Here is a 27,358-nt window from a genome sequence, read left to right on the forward strand (position 1 = left end):
CAGCCTCACCAACACATCATGCAATGCTCCTCCTACACGAGGAAGATGCCATCACACACTTTGCGGTTTTGCACTGCTCGCCAGCTTACCGTTAGAAGCGTACATGATATGTGTGTGGTTCCAAGCTCTTGCTGCAGTGCACAATGTAAAGGCAAGGAACATGACATTAGAACAAAGCATTGTTCTCAGTGTCCATCGATCTTACTTCTCTTTATCTTCTTAGGCATATCTATTATGGCCCACATCATAGACTGGCCTAATCTACTTTCTTCCTTAATTTCAGTGTCCAAAGAAAGGTGGTGTCTAGACATCTTGCCTTGGTGAGGAAAAATGGAATAAGATATTTATGGCACATGCTTTGTGACAGATTAAGAGACCCCCATTGACAAGGCCACATTATTTTTCTGCACGCCACCTCAGAGCCCCAAGCGCAGGACAGGGCGTTGATATGAAAGCTGCAGACTGAACACACCAGATGAACAGAAGCGAAGGTTGTCAACACTGCAGTTGCGTTATACTGAGTCATCTCCCAGACATCCGTCAGGATCTGAGTCATCTTCAAGCAGTGAGAGGAAAAGAGGGTATTATGCCATCGGTAACAGAAAAGCGACAGAATTCAGCCCGACATTGCTCCTATAGCTACAAGGCAGCATCCAAGAGTTTCTCATCGACACTGGTGCCACTGTAAATGTCCTGAGAAAAACATCCCATGCTAACCTAAAGCACACCACTAGATTGCAACCCTCATATATCGACATTAATGCATTCAGAGCACACAAGTCACTTCCTTGCAAAGGAATGTTCGAGTGCGCCTGTTCCTACAAGGACAAGGACGAGAAAGTAAGAATTTATGTAATAAAAGGTGACGGCCCCGGAGAAAGCATACTGAGTTTTAAATTGGCAATCAAGATGGGTCTAGTACACATCATGTACCAAATAATGTCGGCATATACCTCAAATCCCAAAGACATGTGTGTTCAAATGTTCCCATCACTTTTCCAAGGTCTGGGTAAGCTAAAAGTAAAACAAATAAAACTCTGCATTGACGGGCATGTAAAGCCGACAGCTCAGGACTATAGAGGGATTCCTTTGAACATTCAAGTACAGGTGGAACAAGAATTGAAATCCTTCCTTGATCAGGACATTATAGAACATGCGAACGGCCCGACACTATGGGTTTCCTCCATTGTGCCAGTGCGCAAAAGAGAACACAGTGAAAAGATAAGATTATGCATGAACATGAGAATGCCAAATCAAGCGATAGAAAGAGAAAGGCACCTCTCACCCCGCATGACCGATATGATGCACCAGCTGCATGGAGCCAAGGGGCCTCCATACCGCGTTCCAGGTCCAGGTCCCGCGAAAGGGGACTTACTGGGCCATTCCGACCTTGTAGGGCCCGGTAAATCCCAGGACCCGGACCCGGTACTTCCCCATTCCCATTTCAGCCCCCATAGGGCTCAATGGGAATGGGGAGGTGCTAACAACTGGCCCGTTGACAACGGGCCCGTTGTTAGCACCCTCTACTGCTAGTGGGTCCCGCTAAGGACGTCTGGTCAGACCAGACATCCTTAGCGGGTCCCGCTGCAGAACTCAGAATAGGGCAGCCCGTGATGAACAGTGCCGGTCCCGTACCGGCACCGTTCATTACGGGACTGCCAGGGTCATAATGAGGCCCAAGGTGTTTTCAGAAATAGACCTCAACAAAGCCTATGATCAGCTGGACTTGCACCCAGACAGCAGGTATATCACCACATTCACAATGCACGTAGGACTGTTCAGGTACAAGCATTTAAGCTTTGGTGTGTCATCAGCCGCTGACTTTTTTCAAAATGAGATTCGCCAGGTCATCAAGCACATTCCCCAGTGCTTAAACTACACCGAAGACATTTAGATTTTTGGCACCACACCCACGCCTGCGCCCATGATGACACCCTACACAAGGTCTGCATGGCACTACAGCAAGCAAATTTGACCCTAAATCTTAACAGGTGTGAGTTTAGCAAGTCTACATTAAATTTCTTTGGGCATATCTTCTAATGTGATGGCCTACAGCCGGAACCGGCAAAGAAAACAGGTGCTGGTCGATACACCACTCCATCTTCCATCTCAACAGTGCGGTTCTTTTTTTGGGATGGCCAGCTACTTTACGAGGTACATCAGAGACTTTGCATCTGTCAGCATGCAGTTATGCCTCCTCATGGCAAAGGGACAGGAGTTCTTCTAGTACAAGGGATGCGAGGCTGCATTCCAGGTGGTCAAGTCTCGTAACTCTTCGGCTGCCTGCATGTTATACTATGACCAAGAACTGGAGACAGAAGTTACGGTTGACGCTAGTCCCATAGGTCTAGGGGCCATATATGCACAATACAAAAGTGGTTCAAGCTCTCCAAAGCGCATTGTCTTCTACGCTAGCAGGAGTCTCTCCTGCCTGGTGTGGGCCTGTGAACACTATCATCTCTTCTTATATGGAAAGCCCTTTACTATTGTGATGGACCATCAGGCCCTCACCAGCATCTACGGCAAGCCCAACGCCAAGATGCCCCTGCAAATCCCTTGGTGGGGCCTCCATCTACAGAAATACTCTTTCAACATTGTTCACAAGCCCAGTAAGGAGAACAATCCAGCTGATTTCTTATCCGGTTTCCGTTATGGCTAAAGTGGAGGCACAGACGTCTAAGGTAGACCAGTTAGTCAACTATTTAGTGAACAACGCGCTACCCACGGTGCTCACCTTTCAAGAAATCGCACAAGAAACAGAAAATAATGTAGTGCTATTAGCAGTAAAGTAGAAGATTCTCACAGGATGCTGGTGCACCACAGTGAGGGGAGAGGAAGAGTTGGATAAAGATCAGCAAAAGGTGATCCATACCTTTGCACTCATGAAGGATGAGTTGTCCATGTCATTGCAGGGTTTAATCTTGAAAGAAAACGAGATTGTTATTCCACTCTCCCTGCAAGACCACCTAATAGACCTTGAACATGCGGGTCACTGAGGCCTTGTGTCCACCAAGCGACACATGAGAACTAAGGTATGGTTTCCCAGGATGGACTCCAAAATAAAGGCAGCGCTGGAAGACTGCCTGGTGTGCAAGGCTGTGGTGCCGCGCATATTTCCTCAACCACTGAAAATTACACCCATGCTACTAAACGTGTGGGATGAGGTAGCAGTAGACCTGTTTGGGCCTTTAGCCAATGGGAAATATGTGTTGGTGGCCATGGACGAAATGCTCCGCTACCATGTAGTCCACATGGTATCATCCACGAGTATGCACATCAACATCCCTGCTCTTGACAAAACAGACTACGTTATCCCCACCGTGGTAAAGACTGACAACAGGCCTCCGTTCAGTGGACAGGAATTTACCATGTTCACCGAACAGTTGGGATTTCAACACAGAAAAATTACATCAGTATGGTCCCAGGCCGATGGAACTGTAGAACGATTCATGGCCAACATTAAACAAACCATACAAGTCTGCACCATCATCAACGGGTCTTTCATACAAGCCACCTGTGTGTTATTAAGAGACTACCGGAACACCCCAGATAGTTCCACAGGGGTATGACCCATGCAACTCACGTTCAATCGCAAGATTCACACATGTTTGCCTCAGCTGCCAGGCATGGATCCTGAAAATGAAATTACACCACAGGCCTGTGACACAAAAAGTCAGCAAGTGGAAAATGAAAAGTTATGCGAACACGAGACGAGGAGCAAGGAAACATGATATGATATGATATGATGATATGATATGGCATTTATAATGCGCCTATACACAAGTGTTTCAAGGCGCGATGAGGTAAGGGGGGGAACAGAGAGAAGACGAGATAACGATCCTACTAGGCCAGGTGTCATTCAGATAGTGCAAGTGCATGGGAAGGGGGAAAGGGTAAGTGCGGGGGAGGGGACAGTGCAGTAAATGGGATAAAGAGAATAAATAAACAATAAGTAAAAGTATGGCCAGCTGGTGGTAAGTGCAGACATCAGGAGTCAGGTGCTGGTATGTTGACTGTAGGGATTCAGAAAACAGTCCCCAAGTGTGGGGGTTTCCGGGAAGGCAATGCAGGTTTGTGACTGGCAAGGGAGGGGACCTGGGCCCGAGATCAGAGGATGGCCAGGTAACCAGTGCAGTTTCAGTTTCAGCAGGAAAATCAGCAGGGAAGAGGAGGAGAGAAAGCAAAAGCAAAGAGAAAGGTTTTGAGGTGCTTCCGGAACCAGGAATGATTCTCCTCAAATTTCGGGGAGGCACATAGGCTGTTCTAGAGGGAGGCCCCAGCCGAAGAAAGAGATCTCCCACCAACTCGTTGCTTGGAGAAGTGACTGTCCCTGAGGGAGTTGGAGGCGGATGAGCAGAGAGCACGAGAAGGAAGATATTTAGGAAGAGAGAGTTGAAGGTATTGAGCCCCGAGGCCCAAGGACCCAGAAGGCCTTGTGGACAATGCAGAGGGTTTTGAACTTAATCCTCGCAGCCACTGGGAACCAGTGCAGGGATTTCAGTCCTGGAGAGATACGATCCCTGGGCTTGAGGCCAAGGACAAGTCTTGCAGTCCTGTTTTGTCCTGCAGAGGGCAGAGAATAGAAGCAGGCAGATTTAGAAAGAGGTTGTTACAATAGTCCAGCCTAGAGAGAACCAGATCTCTAGAGACAGTGAGCCTCTGGGAGATGGAGAGGAAAGGAAGAATACCTCTGAGGAGGTGCAGCTGGTAGTGTGACCTCTTAGAGACGTCAGAGATATGAGGAGAGAAGGAGAGCGTGGAGTCGAAGATGACCCCAAGGTTTTTAGCCTCACAGGTGGGAGCAGGAAGAGGGCCAAGAGAGGCTGGCCAGAGAGTGACAGGAAAGGAGGGAGCGGTGTGCTAATGAGGAGAACCTCAGTCTTACTGGCATTAAGGCAGAGTTCATTGGTGGCACACCACTCCTGGATGGCGGACAGAGAGTCAGAGATGAGAGAGGGAGAAGAGGTGGCTGAAGGTAGCCTGAAAATTAGCTGAGTGTCGTCCGCATAGCACTGGAAGTTGGGGCAGAGCACAGCAATGCGGTGGGCAAGGAGTGTCAGGTATTGGTTGAACAGCCAGGGAGAGAGGTTAGACCCCTCGGGGACACCATATGTAGAGATAGAGATAGAGGAGAGGAAGGACCCAAGTTGAACTTGGGAGGGTCGATCAGAGAGGAAAGAGGTCTAGCCACGCCAGGGCCTGACCGGTGATACCCAGGTAATCATGGAGATGGCTGAGTAGGATGGCATGGTTGACCGTGTCAAAGGCAAAAGAGAGATCAAGTAAGATGAGGACACAGGGGGTGTTGGAATCAAGGTTGGAGAGCAGGTCCTCACGGATGTTCAGGAGCGCAGTTTCCGTGCTTCTGGCAGCTCTGAAGCCAGACTGATGACCATGGAGACAACCAACAGATTCAGTGTGAAGATTGAGCTGGGAGATGGTCAGTTTTCCAGGAGTTGCCCAGGAAAGGAGTGATGCAGATTGGGCAATAGTTAGCCAGGCAGGACGGGTTGTGCGAGGGTTTCTTAAGAAGAGGGTGCACAAGGGAGTGCTTCAGAGGGGATGGGAAGACACCAGTGGCAAAGGAGTGGTTGCAGAAGTCAGCCAGAGCAGGAGCCAGGGAGTCAATGCAGTCCTTGACGGTTTTGGAGGAACAGGGATGAACCTGTTTTGACGAGACTTTCATAGATTGTACTTGTCTAGAAACCTCATCTGGGGAGAAAAGGGGAAAGTCAGAGAAGGAGGGAGGAGAGATGGCCGAAGAAGGGCCAGAGGAAGAGCAGGGAGTAGTGGGAGGAAGGGTCGAGGAGGGGAATAGAGGATGTCCTGAGTTTTAGATATGAAATAAGAAGCCAGTGCCGTGCAGAGGGCCTGGGAAGTTACAGGAGAGGTAGAGAATGCAGCATGATTGGCCAGTTCCTTGCAGATTTTAAAGAGTTCAGCCGAGTTGTTAGATGCCGCAGAGACGCAGGCTTGGATGTGAGCTCTCTTCTTGGTGAGGACAGAGAGCCGGTAATGCCTTTAGAGCAGGCGGCAGGCCAGTTTGTCAGAGGATGTACCAGAAGCACACCATTTCCTCTCAGCCACCCTGCACTTGCATTTGTGGGAGACAAAGTCGGAGTCGTACCAGGAGTTTCACCTGGCTTTGGGCTTCAGGTGGATCCTCATGACAGGGGCAAGAACATCAAGAGTATCAGATATAGCAGAGTGGAGCATTGAAGAGCTTTGTCAGGGTGTGAGTCAGCCAAAGGAAGAGGGGGGGTGAGAAAGTGGCGGCGAAAGCCTCAACTGACACACGCTTCATTGGTCGGATGACCGAGAAGGTGGGTGGCAGTGCTGGAGTTGGCTTGGCCTGAGGGGTAGAGAGGGTGAGCTGAGAGGAACGGAGAAAGTGATCACTTCAGGAGAGAGGATTGGTGGGAGGGATGGAATGGGGAAGGTCTGAGGTGATCAGAACATCCAAGTGTGCCCTGCAGAGTGAGTCGGGTCAGAGGGGAGAATAGAGAGTGAGAGAGAGTTGCAGAGGTCGCAAAAGAGTCCAGAGGAAGCATCCAGATGGATGTTGAAGTCTCCAAGAAGGAGGAGTTGAGTGGTCGAGACTAGAAGGGAAGAGGAGAGGTCCGCCCATTCAGAGAAGAAGGAGATCTGACCAGGTGGCCGATAGATAGTAGCCAGAGTAAGGGAATGGCTAAGAGAGAGAGAGAGCCTGCAGATGAGGATTTCGAAAGAGGAGAAGGCCTGCCTAGGAATGACAGAGGCAGGAATCCACTCAGGAAAGATCAGGGCTACACCCCCTCCATGGAGATGCATTGCTGGTCTGACAGAGTCAGACGCAGGAAGACATGCCCGCATTTCATCCCAGACCGCTGCGAGTGACAGATGTCAATGCGTCAATGGTCTCAGCGGAGAATGAGATTCACTCCATCACCCGGAATTCATTGTTTTTTTGAAAGGTTGGCCAGTTCTGCACCAACGGGATGTCAGCAGAAGAAGACTTCAGCGACAGCGAACTATCTGATAGTTGCTCTGACTACAAGAAATGGAATGATTAATGCATGTTGTAGTTTATTTAGGGGGGAGATTTAATGTTGTAGTTGTCAGGGGTTCCCGACACCCTTTTTCATGTTTAATTATTGTTGGGCAGGGAGCATGTCATCAGTGTTTCCTGCCAGGGAGTTCAGTTAGACAGCACGTGTGCAATAAATAAGACGTACTTTATACGGCGCCTGCTGCCTTTTTATTACAGTGCCTAGAGGCTGTAAATTCCAGAGGCGGCTGCCTCTGATACATAATAGTAATCCTAAATTTAAAACGAAAAAGGAAAAACTACAAATCCCAGGAATTCGAAGAAAAAAATTGGAGCGAGTCGCTTCCTCGCGCAAGGCTAGTCAACTTCAGAGCTCTGGGAGAGATGAAAAATTAAACGACTGAAGAGGAAAAAAATGCAAAAAAAGGAGATTTGCACATTTATTTTACCTACGATTTCTAAGAATAGAACACAATTCGATTGGGAAAGGGCTATCACATCAATTTGAAGGATCAGAAACTGTCAAAACCCCACTATTTTCCCACGTCATTGTCCTAAACTGTGTATAATCTTCTTGTGCGGAACTTGGTAATGTGCCAGATGTCAACTGACAGCTTCTCGCGTGCTTCTATCTGGTGACAGAAGCACGAGGCGAGAGGAATTCCCGCACTCGCTGTGTTTACGTTCTGACTCGCACGCCTCGACCAACGCCCCCCTCCCGTGACAAATGGCGCGGCCATTGCTTTTTAAAGCGGATGCTTTTTGTGTATCGCAACAATTCACTACACATAGTAAAATAAATTAAAGACGACATTCTTTTTAAGACACTAAGCGCAAATTCGTTTTAGCATGCTTTTTAATATGCGGATTTTCTTAATATGATTTATTTGTAAAAAAAATTGCATGTGCACCACACATGTTGGGAGTGACATTTTATAAATTTTATGAAGCCGCAACGATCATCTTGATTTTGTTCGTGTTTGCAGAGTGCGTTGGATCTATAAGTGGGAGGCCGTAGCTGCTCTCTTTCGGTTTACACCTTTGCAGGTTAGTCCTTTTTTGATGTTGATGATTAGAGAGCCGTATTTCAGATTCAATCCCTGAGGTGGGCGTGGTTTCAACGGAGGCGCGTCACCGTGAGCTCCTGCCATAGGCGCTTGATTTATTTCTCTACGCCTGACATGGCTGCCGCATGGACGCACACCCGCGCGCGGTCTAGTTATTATCTTCTGCTTGCGGGGAAAGCCCAGGAGCGGCGCACGCGCACTGAGATACCCAAGCTGTCAATCAGTGCCTGTGTCAGGCTGTACCCCCTTGCACACGCACCCTGCCGGTGTCCCGTCCGTGCCCCGCCATGTACCGAGCCCTACATGACTTCCGCTCTGCGGAGTCCGGCTCCATGCGCTTTAGCGCCGGTGAAACCTTCCTGATCTTGGAAAGGACTAACGTGCACTGGTGGCTGGCGAGCCGCTGTGCAAGCGGGGAGAGTGGGTACGTGCCCGCGGGCTACTTGGAGAGAGTGCAGGTGAGAGCGCGCGGGGGTGGGGCGAGAGCCTGAGTCCAAGCGGGGGCGTGCACGGGGAGGGCCGCCGAGCCCATTGGTATACGTTGCGGCAGTATACACCACTTTCTGTACTGAAGTATCCAATGGGAGCACAGGGGATGGGACACCTGCAAAGAACGGCGTGACAGGTGCATGCAAGTGGAGATAATGAGTGCTCGGGGGCGGGGCAGCTCGGGTGTGTGCATGCTCACCTCTTTCCTCGGTGGGCCAAAGTATGTGCTTTGGAGACTGAACATCTGGGAGCCATAGTGTGTGCATGCAAGTATACACATAGTGCGTGCATGCAAGTATACACATAGTGCGTGCATATAATTATACACAGGGTTCCCAAGGGTGTTGTACGTGGATGCATGCATTTACCATTCACAGGGAGCCCGAGTGGGTGCATTGAGTCTTACACACCCCTATCAGCAAGATGCCCAGGTGTGTGTCAGTAAAAGGGGCATATTGATATTATGCAGGAAGCCCAGTGCTGTGTTTAGTAAAGGAGGGATCCTTAAAGCTTAATAAATTGTGGCCATGTGCGTGCCAGGGATAAAGAGACCTCAAGGTTCGAAGCTCATTACTGCAAACGTTGCAAGGAGTAAACCAACATGTATTTTAAAAATCTGAACACAAAATAAATATTCCCAGGAATTGATTCGTGAAAAGGGTTTTTGTTAAAACTAACGCAATATAAAAAATATATATCCCCAAGAGACGAAGGCACCTCATTTGTTTCAAATAAATTGAATAAATGTAAGGGTACGTAAATGGAACAAACGACACCGCTGTTTTGGTAATGGCGCTGGATTTGTTTGTTTTTTGTGTCTAGCGCTCCCATGCGCCTATCCTTGGTGCTATATAACTAAATAAATAGAAACTCCACGTCAGTGTGATTGCTGCAGAGCAAACAAAAGCAATCCCTGCTCTTATTCCCAGAATTTCATTGGTCGCTCGTAACTTAAGTCTAAATCTTAAAAACATTTTTTTCAAGTAATCATTAGGAAATCGAAGGAATACTGAGGTATACTCCCAATTTTTTTTCCTTCTGAATATAAGGACAATTTGTTCCCATTTCTATAGTAAAACTGATTTCTGCTGTTCTTCTCAGTTAACTCAACAACTATTCTATACTGCTAATCTACTTTTACTAACCTTCCTACATTTTTACCCTCAGCAGCTTTCCTTGATCCTATTACATCCACTATACTGGATGGCTCTCGAATCGCATGGTGCATGCATGGCCTTTAGCATGCATTCCTCAGTGCAAGCACAAGGATCCAAGGAGTGTGTGTGAATTGAAATGGAACATAACAATCACCACACTCGTTTTCAGGTTTCTTTCCATGGTCTGTACATCTAGCCATACATTTGATTCCACTGTGGAGAAATCTATGTGAAGAAAGTATGCACCGAATGAAAAGGTCCCAGTTTAAAAACAAACATGTGAGCTGCAGCTTGTGCACAGCATCTGAAAAACAGGTGTGAGGAAAAGTGCGACATTAGCAGTCAATCTACAAGAGTATATGTCTGAAGTAATTGATAAATACCTACCAGTAAGTATGCAGTGACTCTTATTAAAATGGGGAAAAAAACAGTCCAATCTCAGATGAAAAGCACAGCACTTAAAATGAAAGAAAGATGAAATTGGGCCTTCATTTTCTGCTAGTGTTCACTTTTGTTTCCTTTACAGGATTGCAAAAACTACAAATATAAAGTCTGACTTTGATAAGTAAATTCAATGTCAAACTAATCTTTTGAAATAATTGCCACTTGGAGAATAGAATCACTTTTCAAGGCTGCATTGGAGAAATAGCAGCTTTTGGCAATAGAAAGCAAAGTGACATTTTTCCAGACTTCCCCCAGCAAGGCATAGGGTTTGCTTTCACAGGAAAGAAATGGAACTCAAGGCTTTGGGAGCTTAACCATAAAACGTTGACTTTGCTTGGATCCTGGTTCATAGAGACCTGCCTAGATAATAAAAACAAAAAACATTTTACAACTAGCATCTGTCTCTGAGCTTGGGTTTTATCCTTAAATATACATTGAATTTGCTCAGAATAATGGTTGTCGCTCATCTAATCTGATCTCACAATCAGTCGGGCTTCTCCTGAAAAAAGGAATTTGACCCTTTTGAGACTTGAGGTCTGCCTCACAAGGGCATCCAAGTCTTGGAATCGCCTAAAGAGACAGGACTGACGCCAATAAAACATCCATGCTAACTGAACTATAAAGAACACTTAACAAGGGCCAAAGGTTCAGAGGTCATAAAAGCCCAAGTCTTGCACTTACAGGATGGAACACCAGAGGTTCTGTTGCTGGGCAGATTAATTGAAGTTGACATATAATATTGCTAAATAAGAAAATAAATGCATAATTTAAATTACATTGGATTCATTTTTCTGTTAACCTTTACTCAAAATGTAATTTTTTTAATGTTCATTTTGAAAGGCCCTATTAGATGGTCCTAAATGGCACCTGTTAGTGATTTATATATTTTGGCGTCCGCGCTGGAGACCACGTTATTTTGAGTTGGGGGAAAAACAATTTGTTTATAAAAGTATCAGAGTGAAAAAGACAGACATTTGTAGCACATGCATCCCATGTTGTGATTAGGTCAGACTAGCATCTGCTTTTTCTGTGTTCGGGCAAACTGATATGATTAGCAACATAATTGCATGTGTGAAATATGCGCTTTCAGAAAGTTACTGTTTTTAATATCAAAATCTCCAATATTCCATGACTTCAAATAGGGGGGGGCACTGTCTTTACAAGTTACTCTCATGAGACTGCCCCTTTCATTAATATCCCTGATGACTACGGAGGGGTTGGGTCTGTTATGTCACTTTTGGAACACTGTTCAATCACATACATTGACTAATTAGATTAGATAAAGGATAACGCACCGCGGTGGTATCTGCTCTATACAAGTGCAAACCCATAGATTCTGAGATGGGACACTCGCTCACTGACTGATGGAGAGAAAAGAGAATTGGTGATAGGAAGGACATGGAATAGATTGCTTTCCTTTTTGGACTATTAGCAGAGCACTGTAAGTGGGGCCTACGTGGAATTAAAAACCCAGGCCTTCTTTAATGGAAGAGGCAGCAGTTGGGTGCTAGTACAGAAAGAGGGCGTCCCGGCTGTGGAGGGAGGCTGGCCCCATCTTGCCGACTGATGCCCACATGTTCCTCAAGGTGGAAAATAATTGAACCAGCCCTTAAGAGGGTGCCCACCTGTCTTTGAGGCAGCCATAGGAAATTCAGGTGCAAGTATAATATAAAGAAGAAATAATCCTGAGAGGAGAGGCACTGTAAAAGGGGGGCGGGTAGATTACACCCTGTCCTTTCATTTGTCAGTACTGTGGTGCAGGGGTATATAAATTGACTGCATTCTAGGGAATAAGTAAATTGTGCTTCTGAATGATAGATTTGATGACATAGTCCCTATGGTGTACATGCTGGGAAATACCTTGACTCCTTTTGTGTGCAATGTACAAACACAGAAGAGCAAAGGACATCTCACTTTGTGCATACCTAGAAAAATAAAGTAATGGAACTAATTCCTGCCTACATCACCAAGCGGAGATCTGTTAGTAGGGCTGAGCCATTCAAGTAAAGGGGGAGCGGAGATCTGTTAGTAGGGCTGGGCCATTCAAGTAAAGGGGGGGTTATTACCAATCTACTATTTTCCTGCTTGCAAGCTGCCCATTGAAAATAAGAAATTTACATTTTTACACATTAATGCAATATAAACATCACCAAATGGAGTTTGGCAAATATATGCTTTCCCTTCCCTTTTGTAAACGATTCACATGCGGGAATATTAAGTAGCATGGCATTTCAAGTGTGTTTTCTAGAATGCTGTTTGAAAGTGACATGTGTACTGAGGAAGGGGAGCGGTATCTATTTTCAATAAAAAGGGGAAGAGGAGAGATTTAGATAGTCTGAGACATTTTGATTTATTTTGGTTTTAATAAATTAAAGCTTTATTCAATTTGTGGTGCACGTGTCTCAGGGTAAACAAGATGTGCGTGTGGTGATGTGTGCATTTACAAACATCTATTCAAGTGAATGTATTATAGAAAAGAGATGCGACCAGTATATTGATCATTTGTATTGTATTACCATTTGACATTGGTTCATTTATTTCTATATTCTTAATAAATAGACCTTTTGTGCAACCCAGAGTGTTTCTTGGCCCGGAAGTGGAGTAAAGCTGTTGGGGAATCAATGTTATTAAATTGGGGGAAGGATCCCAGGTTCATAAAAGTAATTTTATTCAATAAATACAAATTGTGCGTGCCTGGTTTGGGGGAGCTGGAAAATGTCCACGTATTAGATGTCACCCGACTAAAAAATCCTACAACACCTCCCACCCTACTCCAAAATCTGGTAAATGTATTGCCTGTTAGTCTCCTCTATGCCCTCTACACTCCCAAGCACCCCTTCACCTGCCCTTCCTTTTCATTTATTGCACCCAGAAATCAAAACCATTACTAGTCTACAAATTCATATTGACTAAATAAAAATCAAAACAAATCTCAGAGGTAGGCAAAACCCATGCAATCGTGTGATGTTTTTCCAGAGGGTAAATGAGGAATGATACTGTAAACATGCACACACCTATAGATCTTGCAAGCACTGTCCTCTGTTACTAATAAATACACATGCATGGGGTGTGTCATACCTGTGCCTGCACACAAAGCACGCAGCCCAGGTGTATGCAGCCAAAGGGGGTTTCCCCATCACACTATGTATGTAGAAGGGATCAAGATGTGTGCTTTGAAAGGGGCCATACTGAAAACAAACACACACAAGTCCAGATGTGTGCATCTTGGCCTTGCACATCTCTAAAGGGAGGGAGCCCCGGTGTATGCATTGAAAGGTGTACATATCTGATCATGATGTGTGTGAATTCCTTTTATGTGTAAATTCTTTGACTGTAACACATTAAAGTATAAAAGAAAGGTGTACACACCCCTCACCACCTTCACATTCAGAGTTTGTGTGTGCTCAGAATTTAACATATACTTTACTGCACAAAGAGAGATTCCAGGCGTGTGCATCAGGAGGATGAGAAGGGGGGGCACTTGAGCCCAAATGTGTGCAGGTAATGCAGGGATATACGAGGAGTCCAGGTGTATCAAGGGGCAAGGGCACGCGCAACCCTGTACACAGGCATTGTATGTGTGTCCTGGAAAGGGGCAGCAGTAGATCATTGCACACTGGAAGCATACACATCAATATGCCCACAAGCCCCCTGGGTGTGCGCAGGCAAAGAGGGTAAGATTCGGTGAACAGGAGCTAAAAGCAGCTCCTAGGTATTAGGGGTTGACCAGTATGCAGGAGCTACGACTTGAGAGGATTGTGCACACAAATTACACGAGAAGCAAATGTTTCATCCTTTTTTATTTTTAATGAATGTTGTGTGCTGATCCTTTATACACACTGCAAAACATGCAGTGGTATTGTCAAGTAGGTATGTTTCTGCAGCACCAGTTGGCCTGGTGAGTCAAGAGTAGTTACTAGTAACTTATCAGTGTCATGCCATGTATTATCATAATCTAGAAAGTTGTCACTCTAAAGTCCCGAAGTTACCTCATTGACAAACTCGTCATCCCCGGAGGACAATGATTCACCAGAAGCAAAGACGTGCAAACTTGAACTCTGCCGGTGCAAGACTCTGGAACCTCATCCGACTCTCCCTCTTGCTTCTACAGTCCAGGAAGGAGCTCAAAACCCTCCTCTTGAAGGAATGTCTCCTCCCTAACACCTAGGTCCATACATGGTCCCCACCCCCACCCCCTACCTCAGATCGAGTGATCTGATACTCTTTTTACCTGCCTAGTTAGTTGTAGATTAATTGCTGACAATTGTCCTCCTGCCACTGTTGTTAGATCCCCACTTTCTTGTTTCTCTGCTCCCTAACCTTTTTCTTCCACCATAATTGTGAAGTGCTTTGTTGCTTTGCGAGGCTAGGTCGGCTCTCAATAAATACCCTAATAATACCAGCAGGGGCTGAATGGCTATAGCCATGAATTCCAGTTGTGTGCAGGGGAAGGGTCCTATTCATCAGTAGAAGATGGGACTGTCCTACTGGTATACCCAACACTACAGTGACCTCACTTGCGTGTGTGGCAGTATATACGTCCATATGTAGAGTTTCAAGTGTGTGCGGGGGAAGTGGCTATACTGTCTCTCTCATTCTGCGTATGTATGGTGGAATGGGGGCATGCACAGGGAGACTAGGTGTATGCTGGGGAAGTGGCTATATGCATCAATGCGTGGAGCGCACCTGTGTGCAGTGGAATGGAACATATGCATCACTGGACGCAGAACTAGATGCATGCAGGAGAAGGGTATCCTGCTTCTCATTATGGTCATAGCACTGGCGTGTGCAGGGAGTTACGCTGTTTCATTACAGGGATAGTCCCACACTACGGTGATGACCCCTCCTACCAAGTGAGGATACAATATAACAGCTCAACAAAAAGAGGGGACACATACATAATCAATGAGCCAGCGCTCAGATTCCGTGAGGGTTCGTAGCGCTATATAAATGCCAAATTAATGACACAGCATGCTACCCTCAGATATCCAGGGACTATTTGCAACCACTAAGCAAATGTGGGCTGCATATAATAGATAACATATATCCAGTTTTCATAAAATATCATATTTTAATTTGCGTATTCATGGCACAAGTATAAAAACACATTAAATACATAACATATCAATCTACAATGATAGAAATGATTATTCCACCTCACAGAATCAAGTAGGAAAATACTTGAAACAACAAAGTAGCAACTCAATTTCTCTTGCTTCCTACTGTGTCAACATTGCCCATTGTGCAGGGAGTTAAACATCAATTTGCATATGCTTGGAGCCAGAGGAGTCAACAGTGGGGGGGTGGGGCTGAGGGGGCTATAGCCCCGTGTCTTTTGGTTGTAGCCTTGTTTAGAATCTCAGGGGCTACAGGGGCTCAGGGGCTACAACTAAAAGATAAGCTAGCCCCAACTCCTGACCCCTGGATCTTTTCCAGACTTAGCTACAACCCTGTTGGGAGCTCGTGTGTACACTGACAGAGGCATACATAAACACATGTCTGTGCCAGGGAAGGAGCATAAACCTCTATGCGCGGAATCCAGCTGTGTGTAGGGTGATGGTCATAAAAATGTACCCATTATCAAGACTTTTGGAGCAGGTGCCTACCTGCAGTTAGTACATGAGGGATGGTCGGGCCATTAACAGGATCAGTTCCAGCATGAACAGCAGCTTACGTTAACCCCAAGATCTAATTTGCTTGTCACGTTATTGCAACTGTGCTTAGTAATTGGGAAGAAAGTTTCTCTGCTACTCGATAATATATGCATTTATAATTCACAGTGCTAGTATCCTAAATACTTGGTTTCTATGAACAGAGGAAAGTGAGATGAGGATGTATTTCTGAGGAGACTTCTAGAGAATGGACTGCAGAGAGCTACTCTGTTTATAATGTTCAACAGAAAAGAGCAGATGTTTTGCAAAGAGATCTACTGTTCAGTCTTTGCAGATGGAGTAATCTGCAGAGAGTCTGGAAGGTCTGCTAGTATGCGTTTGTGTGCTTTCGGCTATCGATATATAAAAACGCTTTGGTATGTTTCCCTACTTGGCTGATGCAATTTATCAGTGTTGTGTTGCACTCTGTTGTCCAAATGGCAAAGTGCACTTACTTCAACAACAGCTACCAGTTCAACAAACAGAATTGGCATGGTTCTGTGCAGGCACCTTCACCTTCCACTATCGCAATACTCCTTTCCACCCCTGCTTCTCTTCACACAGAGCACAGCGGTTACAGTGGCAATAAACAGTTAATTGCTGGCTCACTGTTTCAGTCTCTAAAGAGCGAAACGCGGTTGGACGAATGCCTCTTCACGAGGTAAAACTGAAAGTAGTTGCAGTTATTCTGCTACTACCAAATCTTATGCCAGCACGAGGAACAGGGTTGACAAGTGCGTGCCTACAAAGACACATGGAGGCCTGTTTAATCGGTGGAACTTAAATGCTGTTCTTATACCGCGCATACCTCTCATTCCATCTGATACGTTTAGCTTTTTCAATGACCATTAATAAGTTACAGGGACCTAAGCTCCCTTCCTGGAAGTGATCAGTGGTAATTCCGATATTTAAGACTGGGGACAGGAGTGACCCTATGGATTACCGACCGATATTTAACTTTAAGATGTGGTAGAACGGCTAGTGTTGTTTAAGTCGTGTAGGTGTTCACGGCCTCTCTACTGGCCTGCTATCTATAAGAGGGTTTGTAAGCGATTGATTGGAGTGTGTTCGATGTTCACTGCCCACTAAGGTCCTGGCAGTGCTGTGCTAGCTGAACAGTGTTTACACTTTTGCAAAGCCTTATTATATGTTGCAGGTTCTGACATGTTTCGTGACAGAATACATTGCTGGCTTGCTGGGTGGTACACGTGACATCACTGGTGAGGGGTTGGAGGAGCTGGGGGGGGGAGTCTCCTGATTCTCAGTGAGTACCGTTCCAAATGGAAGGGTCTGCAGAGATGGGAGTGCTGAGTGAGCCTGGAGCCAGGATATCTCCCTGTTTCTCTCCATCTAGACTGCATGGTTGCTGCATAGGCCGTGTGATGAGTGATGCTGGGCCATGACATCCCCTGCCTGTTCCAGTGCTGGATGGTCGTGCCATCCATGTTTCTATAATGTTGCATGGAATCAATTGGAAGGCTTTACTTGTACTCGGAAACCTTGTGCCAAATGGTCTCCCCTCCATGCACTGGAGTAGCACAGCGAGCTTGTATCTGCGAACCAGCAAGGCAGTCCTTAATGTGGTCCTTGGTGATCTAGTATAGCGCCCTCCTGCCGTTTGCCTTCCCCTTGCTGTAGGTGGCAAACCATGCATTATGAGGGTGGTGAGTTTGAGGGGCGAAATACATGGGGGGGGGGGGCGGGACATTGTGAGTGGTTAGTCCTTCATTTATGTTGTTGGCCATCCCGGTTTTTCTTCTTGAAAATCTGGTCACCCTAGTTCCTGCAATATTACTTATAAACTATACGCACATCGCATGCTTGCCCCCCCAGCCCCCCGAGGAATTTTGCGGCAAGGTCATGGTAGTGGATGGAACAGGGTGCTTTTGTGTACTTTAATGTCTCTTAATTCCTGTTCAATTGATGTTGGTTTTTCTTGTAGTTAGTTCGGGGCAGTGGCAGATTAAAGGCAAAGGGCTCCGTGGGCAAAAATGAAGAGGGCCTCCGGTTGACGGGTCATAGAGGCGGAGCCTAGAGTGGGCAGAGGTGCACACTGATGAACTTTAGGGACAAATGCTAAATTTCAGTTTTGTTTTTTGCAGGTTTGACTCTAGCTAGAGAGAGCTGCGACTCCTTGCCAGGTTTTTTATGTTGATGGTGGTAATATTGAATGATGAAGCCTGAAGCTAATGTTGGCAATTATAGGGTTCAAGGCAATGGGCAGGGACATTACAGGAGGTGATACCGCCGGATAATTCCTGCAGCATGCAGAACAATTTTGTCCATGTCCCCAGTGTTCTTTCTCCACACCCTTGAAATGCCATTAAACGTTACAGACTGAAAAGGAATTCACCAATTTTAATCTCAAAACATACCAGGGGTTACATTTTTTTGGGTGCTGCTTGTGGCACTTGAAAGACCCCTGAACTCCAACCCATCACCTCCATACCTCGTCCAGATCCACAGAACCCTGCTGCAGGGAAGTGAATGGAAATTGAGAGGGAATAAGGGCAGCATAGAGAGGGAGAAGTAGAGCGAGTAACACGAACACTGATGGGACAGCAGAGTGGAGAATGATCGAGAGTAGAAGCGTGAGGGAAGGCAGGAGGTAAGGTGATTGAAGGCAGCCAGGTGAGGGTACAAGGGTGAATGGGTACATAGAATGAACGAGGGCAGGAGAATGGGGCAATAGTTAATGAGGCTCCAAGATTGAGGGGTAATACAGGGTAAAAAGAGTTAGAGAGAGTGGAAATTGAGAAAAGGGGGTTCAGGAGTGTAAGGAGAAAGGAATTATGGAGGTCTAAAGAGTCGAGGGGAAATGAAGAGTGAGGGCAGGAGAAATGGAGAGAAGGTGGTAAGTGAATGAGGCATAGGGAGTGGAGGAGCAGCAATGCAAAGGCAATGTTGTGTGACGTGGCTAAACGAGGGACGGAAAATGGAGTGAAGGAAGGCATGTGAGTATGCGAATAGCAGCAAAATGAGGAAGAGAGCAGGATCTTTATAACAGAGGACCTTTGGGAGAAACAGAGAAATGAAAAAGGGGAGAGGAGGATTAAGGGACTGAGGCAAGAACAGGGGACGACCTAGTGTTCAAAAAGAGCAGGAAAAGTGGGATAGGAAATTGCTAGTAAGGAAATAAGAGCGGGCAATAAGTGCACAGGGGAAAAACGAAGCAGGAGTAAAAGGGGAGCATATTTCTGATGCGAGGTGGGCAGGTGCATGCCATAGCTTCCCACAGTCGCACCTGCAATAGATAATGAACAGGGAAACCATTACAATGAAGCCACTTGCATGAGGTTGCATTGTAATGGGCCAAAAAGATCTACATGGATGACGCAAATCCCCTTTGTGCGAGTTCTCCGTGGTCACTTTACATCAAGTTGGCAGCTGAACAAGCCCAGATGAAATCCAAGGTTGGGCAACGTGTCTCTTTTTGTTTTTTGGAAACCCAAACCTTAAATAATATTTGTGACCTGTCCATTGGAAGATATGCGGTCAAGAGGTGAGGGGTAGTCAGAAGCACAGTGCAACGTGTGACGAGGTGTTGCAGCACTGTAACAGTACAAGTGACTAGTAATTAAGGCTCCAATTACAACCTTACACTTGCACAAGGACATGAATGGACAAATCCTCTACATAGAATGTTGACAATGGTCGTAAAAAGTAGAGGAATGGTAAACGGATCCATGTAAAAGTAGTGGAACGCTGCTCCCGACCGTTCTAACTCACTTAGACCACTGAAGGACAGTCTGGCTTCATGCTGGTACCAACACGTGCTGCTAGTGGTACCATGAGCACGAACGGTCTTTCCTCGTCTTAGTGGGTCACATGCTTGATGTGACAGTAGGTAAGAAGGTAGAGTGTGAGCACAATCTGGGTTTCTGGATTTTGCAGTGCTAAATGAGTTAGTAGAGCGGAATGGTAGAGTATAACGTACCCCTTGATTTTATGGCTGCATTTAGAGCAGCACAATTCTTAAGTCGGCTGCACGGGGAGTGAGGCATGCTCGCCTTGCAGGCGTTGCAATCACCAGGTCAGCTGCACAGAAGGGGACATTGGGGGGTGAAGCAGACTCACCTTGCACACAATGCAATCACCATGTCCGCTTCACAGAAGCAGGGCGGGCAAGCAAGCAACCTGTGCTACTTCACACACACTGCCCATCCCTTCTAAAACACACAGGGTCTGGGGATTGCGCCGTGGGACCCTCGTGGATGGAACGTATTCATTGTATATACTACGGAGTTACTTAAACAGCCAAATGATGCACATTGCCTATTTGGGTTCTGTCTGATTACTGACCTAGCCCCTACTTGGACCACGTTAGAGACTTGGATCATTGCCATTCCGTTGCCCCCCTTCACCTCTTGTGCCCAGTATAGAGTAAATAACAAGGTCCAGAAAATAGTGAATGCCAACTGCCTGACTTCCCTCAGGCACAAAGAACGCAATCCAGTCCTCACCCTCTTTATTCTCTCCATCGAGCGACATTGAAACTCCAGGTCATTCGTCCTGGTCTACTTACTGTTTACACTCATGCCATCCAATGGGCAAATGGGTCAGTTCCTGTGAGGAATTAGACCATCAGCACTGTGGGTGCGCGCTCACCTGTTTCTTTTTTTAATTTTTTTTTATTGTGTATGAAATTGAATGATGGTAGATCAGCCTCCGGAAAATGTGTGGGGCTAATCCACGTGTTTTTCTCAAACGGCAAATTCCATGCTCTATTGGATCCAACACACTCCTTGCCACATGGATAAGATTATTAGTATATACAAAAGAAGGTGTAGACACCGTTGCCTGTATCTACAGGGCTAACAAGACAAAAAACATGTATTACCAAATATACTTCTTAGTACATATATTTATTTAATTGTGACACTCATAAAATGATCACGTTACATAAAATTCATAGTCAAACGCACAATATATAAAACATATAAAAGACTGTACTTGACAAAACACATGAAAATCCCATACTGTGGGTTGATTTTGGTGATTTTTACTTGACTCCGTGTAAAACTCCACACTAGAGTAATTTCTCTTTTCTCCAAATCCTATTAGTATGTTTTCAAATGTTTTTCCAATGCTCACTGCACGACATATACACACAGACCTGTGTACACTGGCTGGACAAAACCTACAGGTGCAGTCCCCCTGTCCTATTTAGTTGGGATATGACAGTCGGGATTAGGCCTTGTCTCTCAGAAGGGGAGGGAAAATACTTCCTCTTGCTGTGGCCCGCCTATTTAACTATCAAAGGCTGAATAGATCTGCCATTTCCTTTTGTGTAAGCACTGCAGAATGGTGGCATCAATTAACATAATTAGCATACTAATGGAGTATACTTCAAGCATGCCCACATGCGGCGTAGCTGTAGAGGTGAACAAAGGAGACTGGGAAACCCAAACAACTTTTGATATGTTCTGTGTCAACCTGAAGCCAGCTCCCGCCTCTCAGTGTCGAGTGAAGGCAAGTCCCTGAACACTCTCTCCAGAGATAATACAGCTCACTTGCGAAGAAAGGCCACCTTGTAAGGATAACAAGTTTTAATATCACATGCAGACGAGAGCAACAGCAAAGAACTCTGCTGCTAAGACCGTTCTGCCAAAGAGCTACAAGCAGAAACCTTTAAAAGGTATACAGCATCATAATGACGCAACAACATACAGTAAATGCCTGTGCTTTGGAAGCACCCTATGCATGTTCCATCTTTACCCATAAGGGATGCTGGTCTATTGGTCCCAGTCCTTCTGTCATCAGGTGGGTGCCGCAGGGCTCATCGTCTCATGTCGAAGGTCAGAAAACAAATTATTTGTACTCTTATCATACAGATATTTTATCACTCCTACTGTGCACTTGGCATGCTTTAAGATGGACTCAAAGGAGGTTCTGAGACACTCAAACCTTAACGCACACATTTCACCCACTCCCCTCCATGCCATCTGGCTCCAAGTTCTCCACCATTGTTTTGAACTATAATTTATCCCTTCCAGCACCGCACAATACAAATCACACAATTGTTGCTTCAACGATGCACCCTGTCCGAACATCTTAGGACTTGTTTCTTTGGGGTTGGTGGTCCAAGGGCACCTGGTGCCATGGAATTCGGAGTTCTTAGGTTTTAGTTGGTTATATGGTCTAGAACTCCTGGTCGCCTGGGGATGAGCTGTGTCATGCTTTGGCCAATGTGAGATAACGTCCACACCAGGTGCCGGTCTGTGATCATGGCCTTGTGGGGCGCATTCCTCTTGAACATCTTTGCAACACTATTCGGACAATGAATAGGCGGTTGTGGTGGTTGGGGATTTCGCAGTGAGGTCCTGTTAAACCTTGAGGTGTCCCTTCTCACCGTTCGCCCTCTGCCTGGCCCATCATAGTACTTTGCATGCGTCTTGTCTTACTCTAAAGTTCCTAGAGGGCTAGCACAGGGCTGCCCCCTTCCCAACACAAGGGTAGTGACCTGTCACATCTGGAACTATGTATTTACAGAATCCATCCCTGAAGGGAGGCCCCATTCAGAAGGTAGTAGTATGTAGTTTGGCGGTGGCCAAAAGTCTGGTCTCGGCACAGCTTCAAGGGAGACCTGCCGCTTTAATCGGGAACCACATAGAGCTCAATTAACCAGAGAGACCCTTTGATCCACAACAGACAGGAAGATGGGTGGATCTTGGTGTTACATGTTTTCACCCTTGTACCTTTTCTTTTGCAAAGCACTCTGGTTACGACCTCACACATACAGGAGATTGTTGGTGGGAACCCAGGATTGGTCCATTAAGGTAGGCTTGGCCTACGCAGATCATTGTGGACCATTTCGCTTTAAAAGAGGGCTAAGCCCCTCTTTTGGGCAGATCATCAGAAGGCTTTGCAAGGAGTAACGAGAAGAACTTGTTTGGACCCTGGCTGAAGTCTGCCTGACAGCTTCTGCCAGTGAAGGAAGGCCGGGATTTCCAAAGAGGGAAGCACGATCCCTCCCCTAAACATCTCCCAGGGAACAGATGGAGATACTGAATCCAGGGGATCCTCCAGCAGCTCCAGAACTGGTACTCGGCCAACACATAGCCTGCCCTGCAAGGCTCTGCAAGCATGTTTCCTAGGTGGGAAGTGCCAGAGAGTGTCTGAACCAAACCAAGGACAAGGCTGTGTCTGCAACGTTCTCCTCAGCTTTGGGCCGTCCACCTTATGGACGACACAATCCAAGTGAAGAAGCTAGGAGGAGTGCATCAACCAGTGTCCTCCTTAAAGGACATTGTCGAGCCCCTCGATCTGCAACCGACTGCACCGCTGATTGAGACGATGCCTGACTCCGAGCCGCCATGTAGGCCAGCCTGCAGCCGTCCGCCCAGCCTCGCTCGCCGAACGGCCTGATCCCGCAGCTATCTCCCATCTTAAACTCTGTGCAGCGGCTGCAAGTGCCCTGAAACAACTTGACCCTGTTGAGCACGAAGAACTTGTACACGCACATGGTAGATTGTGGTTCTGTCCCCCTGATTCTCTGAAGGCCCCTAGTGACATTTTACCACCCATTGCTCCACTTGTGTTTAAACCAAGTATCCTTGAACTATTGAGATTAAAATTACTTTACCAACCACCCTCCTGTCAGTACCCGGAGTGCATCCCTTTTCCTTCTTCAAACTGTCTGTCCTCTGCATTCCTTTACATTCCTGCATTGCTTTACAGGGTGGGTTTTATTTTGTAGTGTGCCAGAGCTGTCTTTTTTTGTGATTTAAAGTAGATATTTTTATACAACCTTGACTGGACAGTGTCTTTTATCATTGGGTAATAATTGTATTTTTGCTGTGTTGCGACTAACCAACGATCCTTAACGTTTCAGAGATATTCCTGCCGTTCCGTCCACATTGCCAAAATTGGACAAGGAGGTTTATAATTTGCTTGTTTTTCCAATGTGTTCGGATCCCTTCTGGTGTACTACAGGTGTGGGGCTGATTAATGGTTTGGCAACAGATATTCATCCCTGGACCACTGGTGCCCCGGAAGTTGGTTTGTCACTTTTCCTCCAGTGGATGCTGTTGGGTACACCTCCATCGTTGGTATCGGATTCTGATATCCGAATCCTGAAATGCTTTATATCCGATTCTGATATGTCCTTCCATGATAGAATGAGTTTTGCCTTCCGATCGACTTGATACAAATGGATATTATATGATTGGTTATTTATAACGTGCTAAATACCCAGAAGCTTGTAAGGGCGGACCCGGGGATCGAACCTGTGTTGCTTCGTGTTTCTTGCTTCCAAGTTGAGCACGTTGCCCCTAAGCTATCCTCCCGAGACAGATCTCATCATGTCATCAGTCGACGATAAACTATGGATTCCGCTCATTCCCAGTCCTTGGTGCACTTTGGCTACTCATTTTAGTGTAGTAGTACTAAAGTTCTTTATTTGGTTTTGCCTGGATGTGTGCAAAGTGCGAGCAAGGCTCTGTGACAGTGGAGCAATAACAGCCTAGAGGAGCCTTATATCGTTCAAGACAGATTATTAAAATGAAGTCGGGGGATAGTAAGTCTGGGTATCCATTTCAGTCCGTGTTATTCAGTGGAGCCCACTGTCGAATGATTCCATCCTCGCTGAGGGCTTCACGGCACTTGAAAATGCAAATGACCTAGTATTAAAAAGAAAAGTGAAGATAGAAAAGACACCCAGGATTTAATGCCTAAATATGAGTGGCAAGAATGAATAAACAAGCAACATGAGTTGTTCAACACATAGCTAATACCGGTCCACAGGACACAGCAGGTGGGCCTGCACCCTGAAGCCTTCAAGGACATCTAGGCCCAATCTGCTGACCTGTTGGCAGTGCTCCCCACTGGTGAATATAGGTGAGGCGTGAAAGATCAAATCTTTCCATGGGCCAGTCTATGTATAGGAAGGAGGGCAGGGAGGGAGGTTGCGGGGAGAAAACGGAGTAGAATCCATCGCTTGGGTCAATGCCAGAAGTCCTTCCAGTGGCCAGTAAATTGAAGTGATCCAATAAAGGGCTTCCTAGCTGGGCATTACCCATGGGGGCCAATATAAGGAACAAAGGTTCATGGAGTGGGCGATACAGGAGACCCACCGAGTGGCCACTTAGGGGGGGGGGTGGGGTCTAGTTTTCTATACAAATGTGGATCCAGTGCAGTAGGACGCTATGGCGAGGCCAAGAGGCGAGTGACGAGAGCAGAACAACATGCTAGGTAAATCCAACCCCACCCAAGTTTCCTTCAGCACAAACTCCCATTCTCCAGATGGCACCACATAAGTGCAGACGGGTAACATTGCCTCTTCTGACCCAAACGTCCCAACAAACTATCGCCCAGTTTCTCTTCATTCCCCCATTATTCAAAATTCCTGGAGTATAATGACCTTGGGCAGCCACTTCAATCTTGCCTCCTTAGTAAATACTCCACCGAGACACCACTCGTGCATATCTTCAACTTTCTTTCTAATGTTCATCACTCCAAACTCTCTACTGTACTCGTCCTTTAGGACCTTTCTGTCGCTTCAACAGTCCTCGCCCCAGACTCTCCGGGACCTTTTGGTTTTGCAAATCTTCTCTTGTCTGAATCACCCCCTTCCTGGAAAATCAATCCTTTAAAATATCTTGGAAGTCGGAAACCTCTGACTCCACCCTTCTCACCTGTCTGCGTCTCCTAAGAATCTGTTCCTGGACCGCTATGCTTCACCATCTTTCACTCTGCCCTAGGAAGACTTCTCTCATCCTTTTGGCTTTCACTATCGCCCTTTTGTTTACTCCTTTCCCTCCTTCAGCCCAGCCATCTTGGAAGAGATCCAGAACTGTCTCACTGCAATTCATTACTGGATGGCTCTACTCTGCCCCATGCTGAACTCCTTGGAAAGTATCCCCTTTCTCCCTGCTTCCAATGACATCCCTTCTCTTCCCTCTCCCCGCTTCTATCCCTTCCCGCCTGAAGTATTTGCTCACTCACTCAAGGCTCGGAATCTTGAGGTCTCTTTGCTATTCACCTTCTACTGCAACAATTCATAACTACCACTGTGTCTGCTGTTCGTATTAACCTCCTCAACATTCAGAAAATGTGTCCTGTTCTTACTAACCACAAAAACGAATCTCCACTCAGAACACTGGACTACTGCTCAAGCCTTCTCTTGGCCTTCCTCTCTACTCCTTCCTCCCTCCAGGCAAAGTCCTTAACTTTGCTTCCCGGACTCTCTACAACCTACCCAGCCCCCCCACCCACTTCTAACCTACCAACAGCATGCTGGTTATTCTCCATGCACATCCGCTCTTTTTTTTCCAAGTTCCTTCTCCTAGCCTACAAAGCTATCAGTGGTCTTTCAACTTAGTACCTCTCTGATTGTATCGGTTCCTCACCATCTCGTTCCATCCGAACATCCACTGCGCTCAACCTTACCAACCCATACCCTTAATATGCCTGATTTCACTACTGCTCTTTCTCCTTACTTGGCCAGCTCCACTGCCAATAACCGCCCAAGTGGCAGAGCAAGGGACGGGGGGGGGGCAAGGGAGGTGGCTGCCGCCGCACAATTATCCGGCACCAAAAGCTGCCTACGCTACTGCAGTTCAACTGTATATCCCTTCAACGCTTGCCTTAAACTTCTTACTTGATGGCGCGCCCCCATTCTCCCTACCTGAGCTCGCTATTGTCTTCAATGAAGATTAATAATGGTATGTTGTATATTTAATTAGTACTCCTTTTTAGTTGGAAGCACCTGTTTCCTTAAGTTAATGTTACGTTTTATAAGCCAAATAATTTCTTGTTTTTTTGTTGTTTTCTCCCTGGTAAATGTCCCACATTGATTTTCAACAAAGGTGTGGTCATGGTTGACAACCTTCTCCACTTAACTCATGTTCTGCGATACAGAGCACCTCTGTTGACAAAACATCGTTCAGTAGTAGAATATATTTCGTACACCCTCATAAACGGGGTCACTACTTGTTCTCTTCTTCATGCTATTGTACAGGCACCCTTCATGTGAACGCTTCCCCCATCTGTAAATGTGTGAGTAAGTCATTTTTTGTTTCGAAATTGACATACCTGCTCTTGAAATAAATACAAACAGTTGGGTGGTGTATTGTCTCCTCTGTGAGTCTGAACCATTCTTTGATGCACAACTGATGTGTACTTGAATGCCCTCCAAGTCCATTGTGCACAGTGCCCTGTTTCACTCCTTATGGATCTCTGTTCCTTTCATCCGGTATCGTTTTTGAAGGCACACCCCTGTACGCTCACACCAGAAAAAGCATAGCCCGGTAGGGCTAGGGGGGAAAAAAGGTCCATGACACTCTTGCAAGGATAAAAATTAATTTCTACAAAAATAGGAATGCATCAGCTAAGAACTGCTGCAGGGTGTTCTGAGGTCCGTTGGCACGTGCAATACATTATAAGCACAAAGAGTTACTAGTGACATCAACGTATATAGCACAATTCTACAACATGGATTGGCGGAGGCCTATAGATGTAGGGCCTGCGCCATATGGGATGCCAGGCCATTGGTCCATCTTCATCTGTCCATTTTTGTTCACG

General features: G+C 46.2%; 1 protein-coding gene across 3 annotated transcripts in view; it reads left to right on the forward strand.

Annotated features, from left to right (window-relative positions):
- Positions 1-8,280: 8,280 nt before the first annotated feature.
- NCKIPSD (NCK interacting protein with SH3 domain) overlaps positions 8,281-27,358 on the forward strand; it is a 651,336-nt gene continuing 632,258 nt past the window's right edge. For all 3 annotated transcript variants that reach the window (XM_069643331.1, XM_069643334.1, XM_069643332.1), the window contains exon 1: positions 8,281-8,552. In XM_069643331.1, the coding sequence (XP_069499432.1) occupies positions 8,382-8,552 (171 nt within the window). In that variant the 5' untranslated portion in view covers positions 8,281-8,381. The remainder of the gene's footprint in view (positions 8,553-27,358) is intronic.

This window comes from Ambystoma mexicanum, chromosome 2p (assembly GCF_040938575.1).
Source record: "Ambystoma mexicanum isolate Mex_15411 chromosome 2p, UKY_AmexF1_1, whole genome shotgun sequence".
NCBI lineage: Eukaryota > Metazoa > Chordata > Amphibia > Caudata > Ambystomatidae > Ambystoma > Ambystoma mexicanum.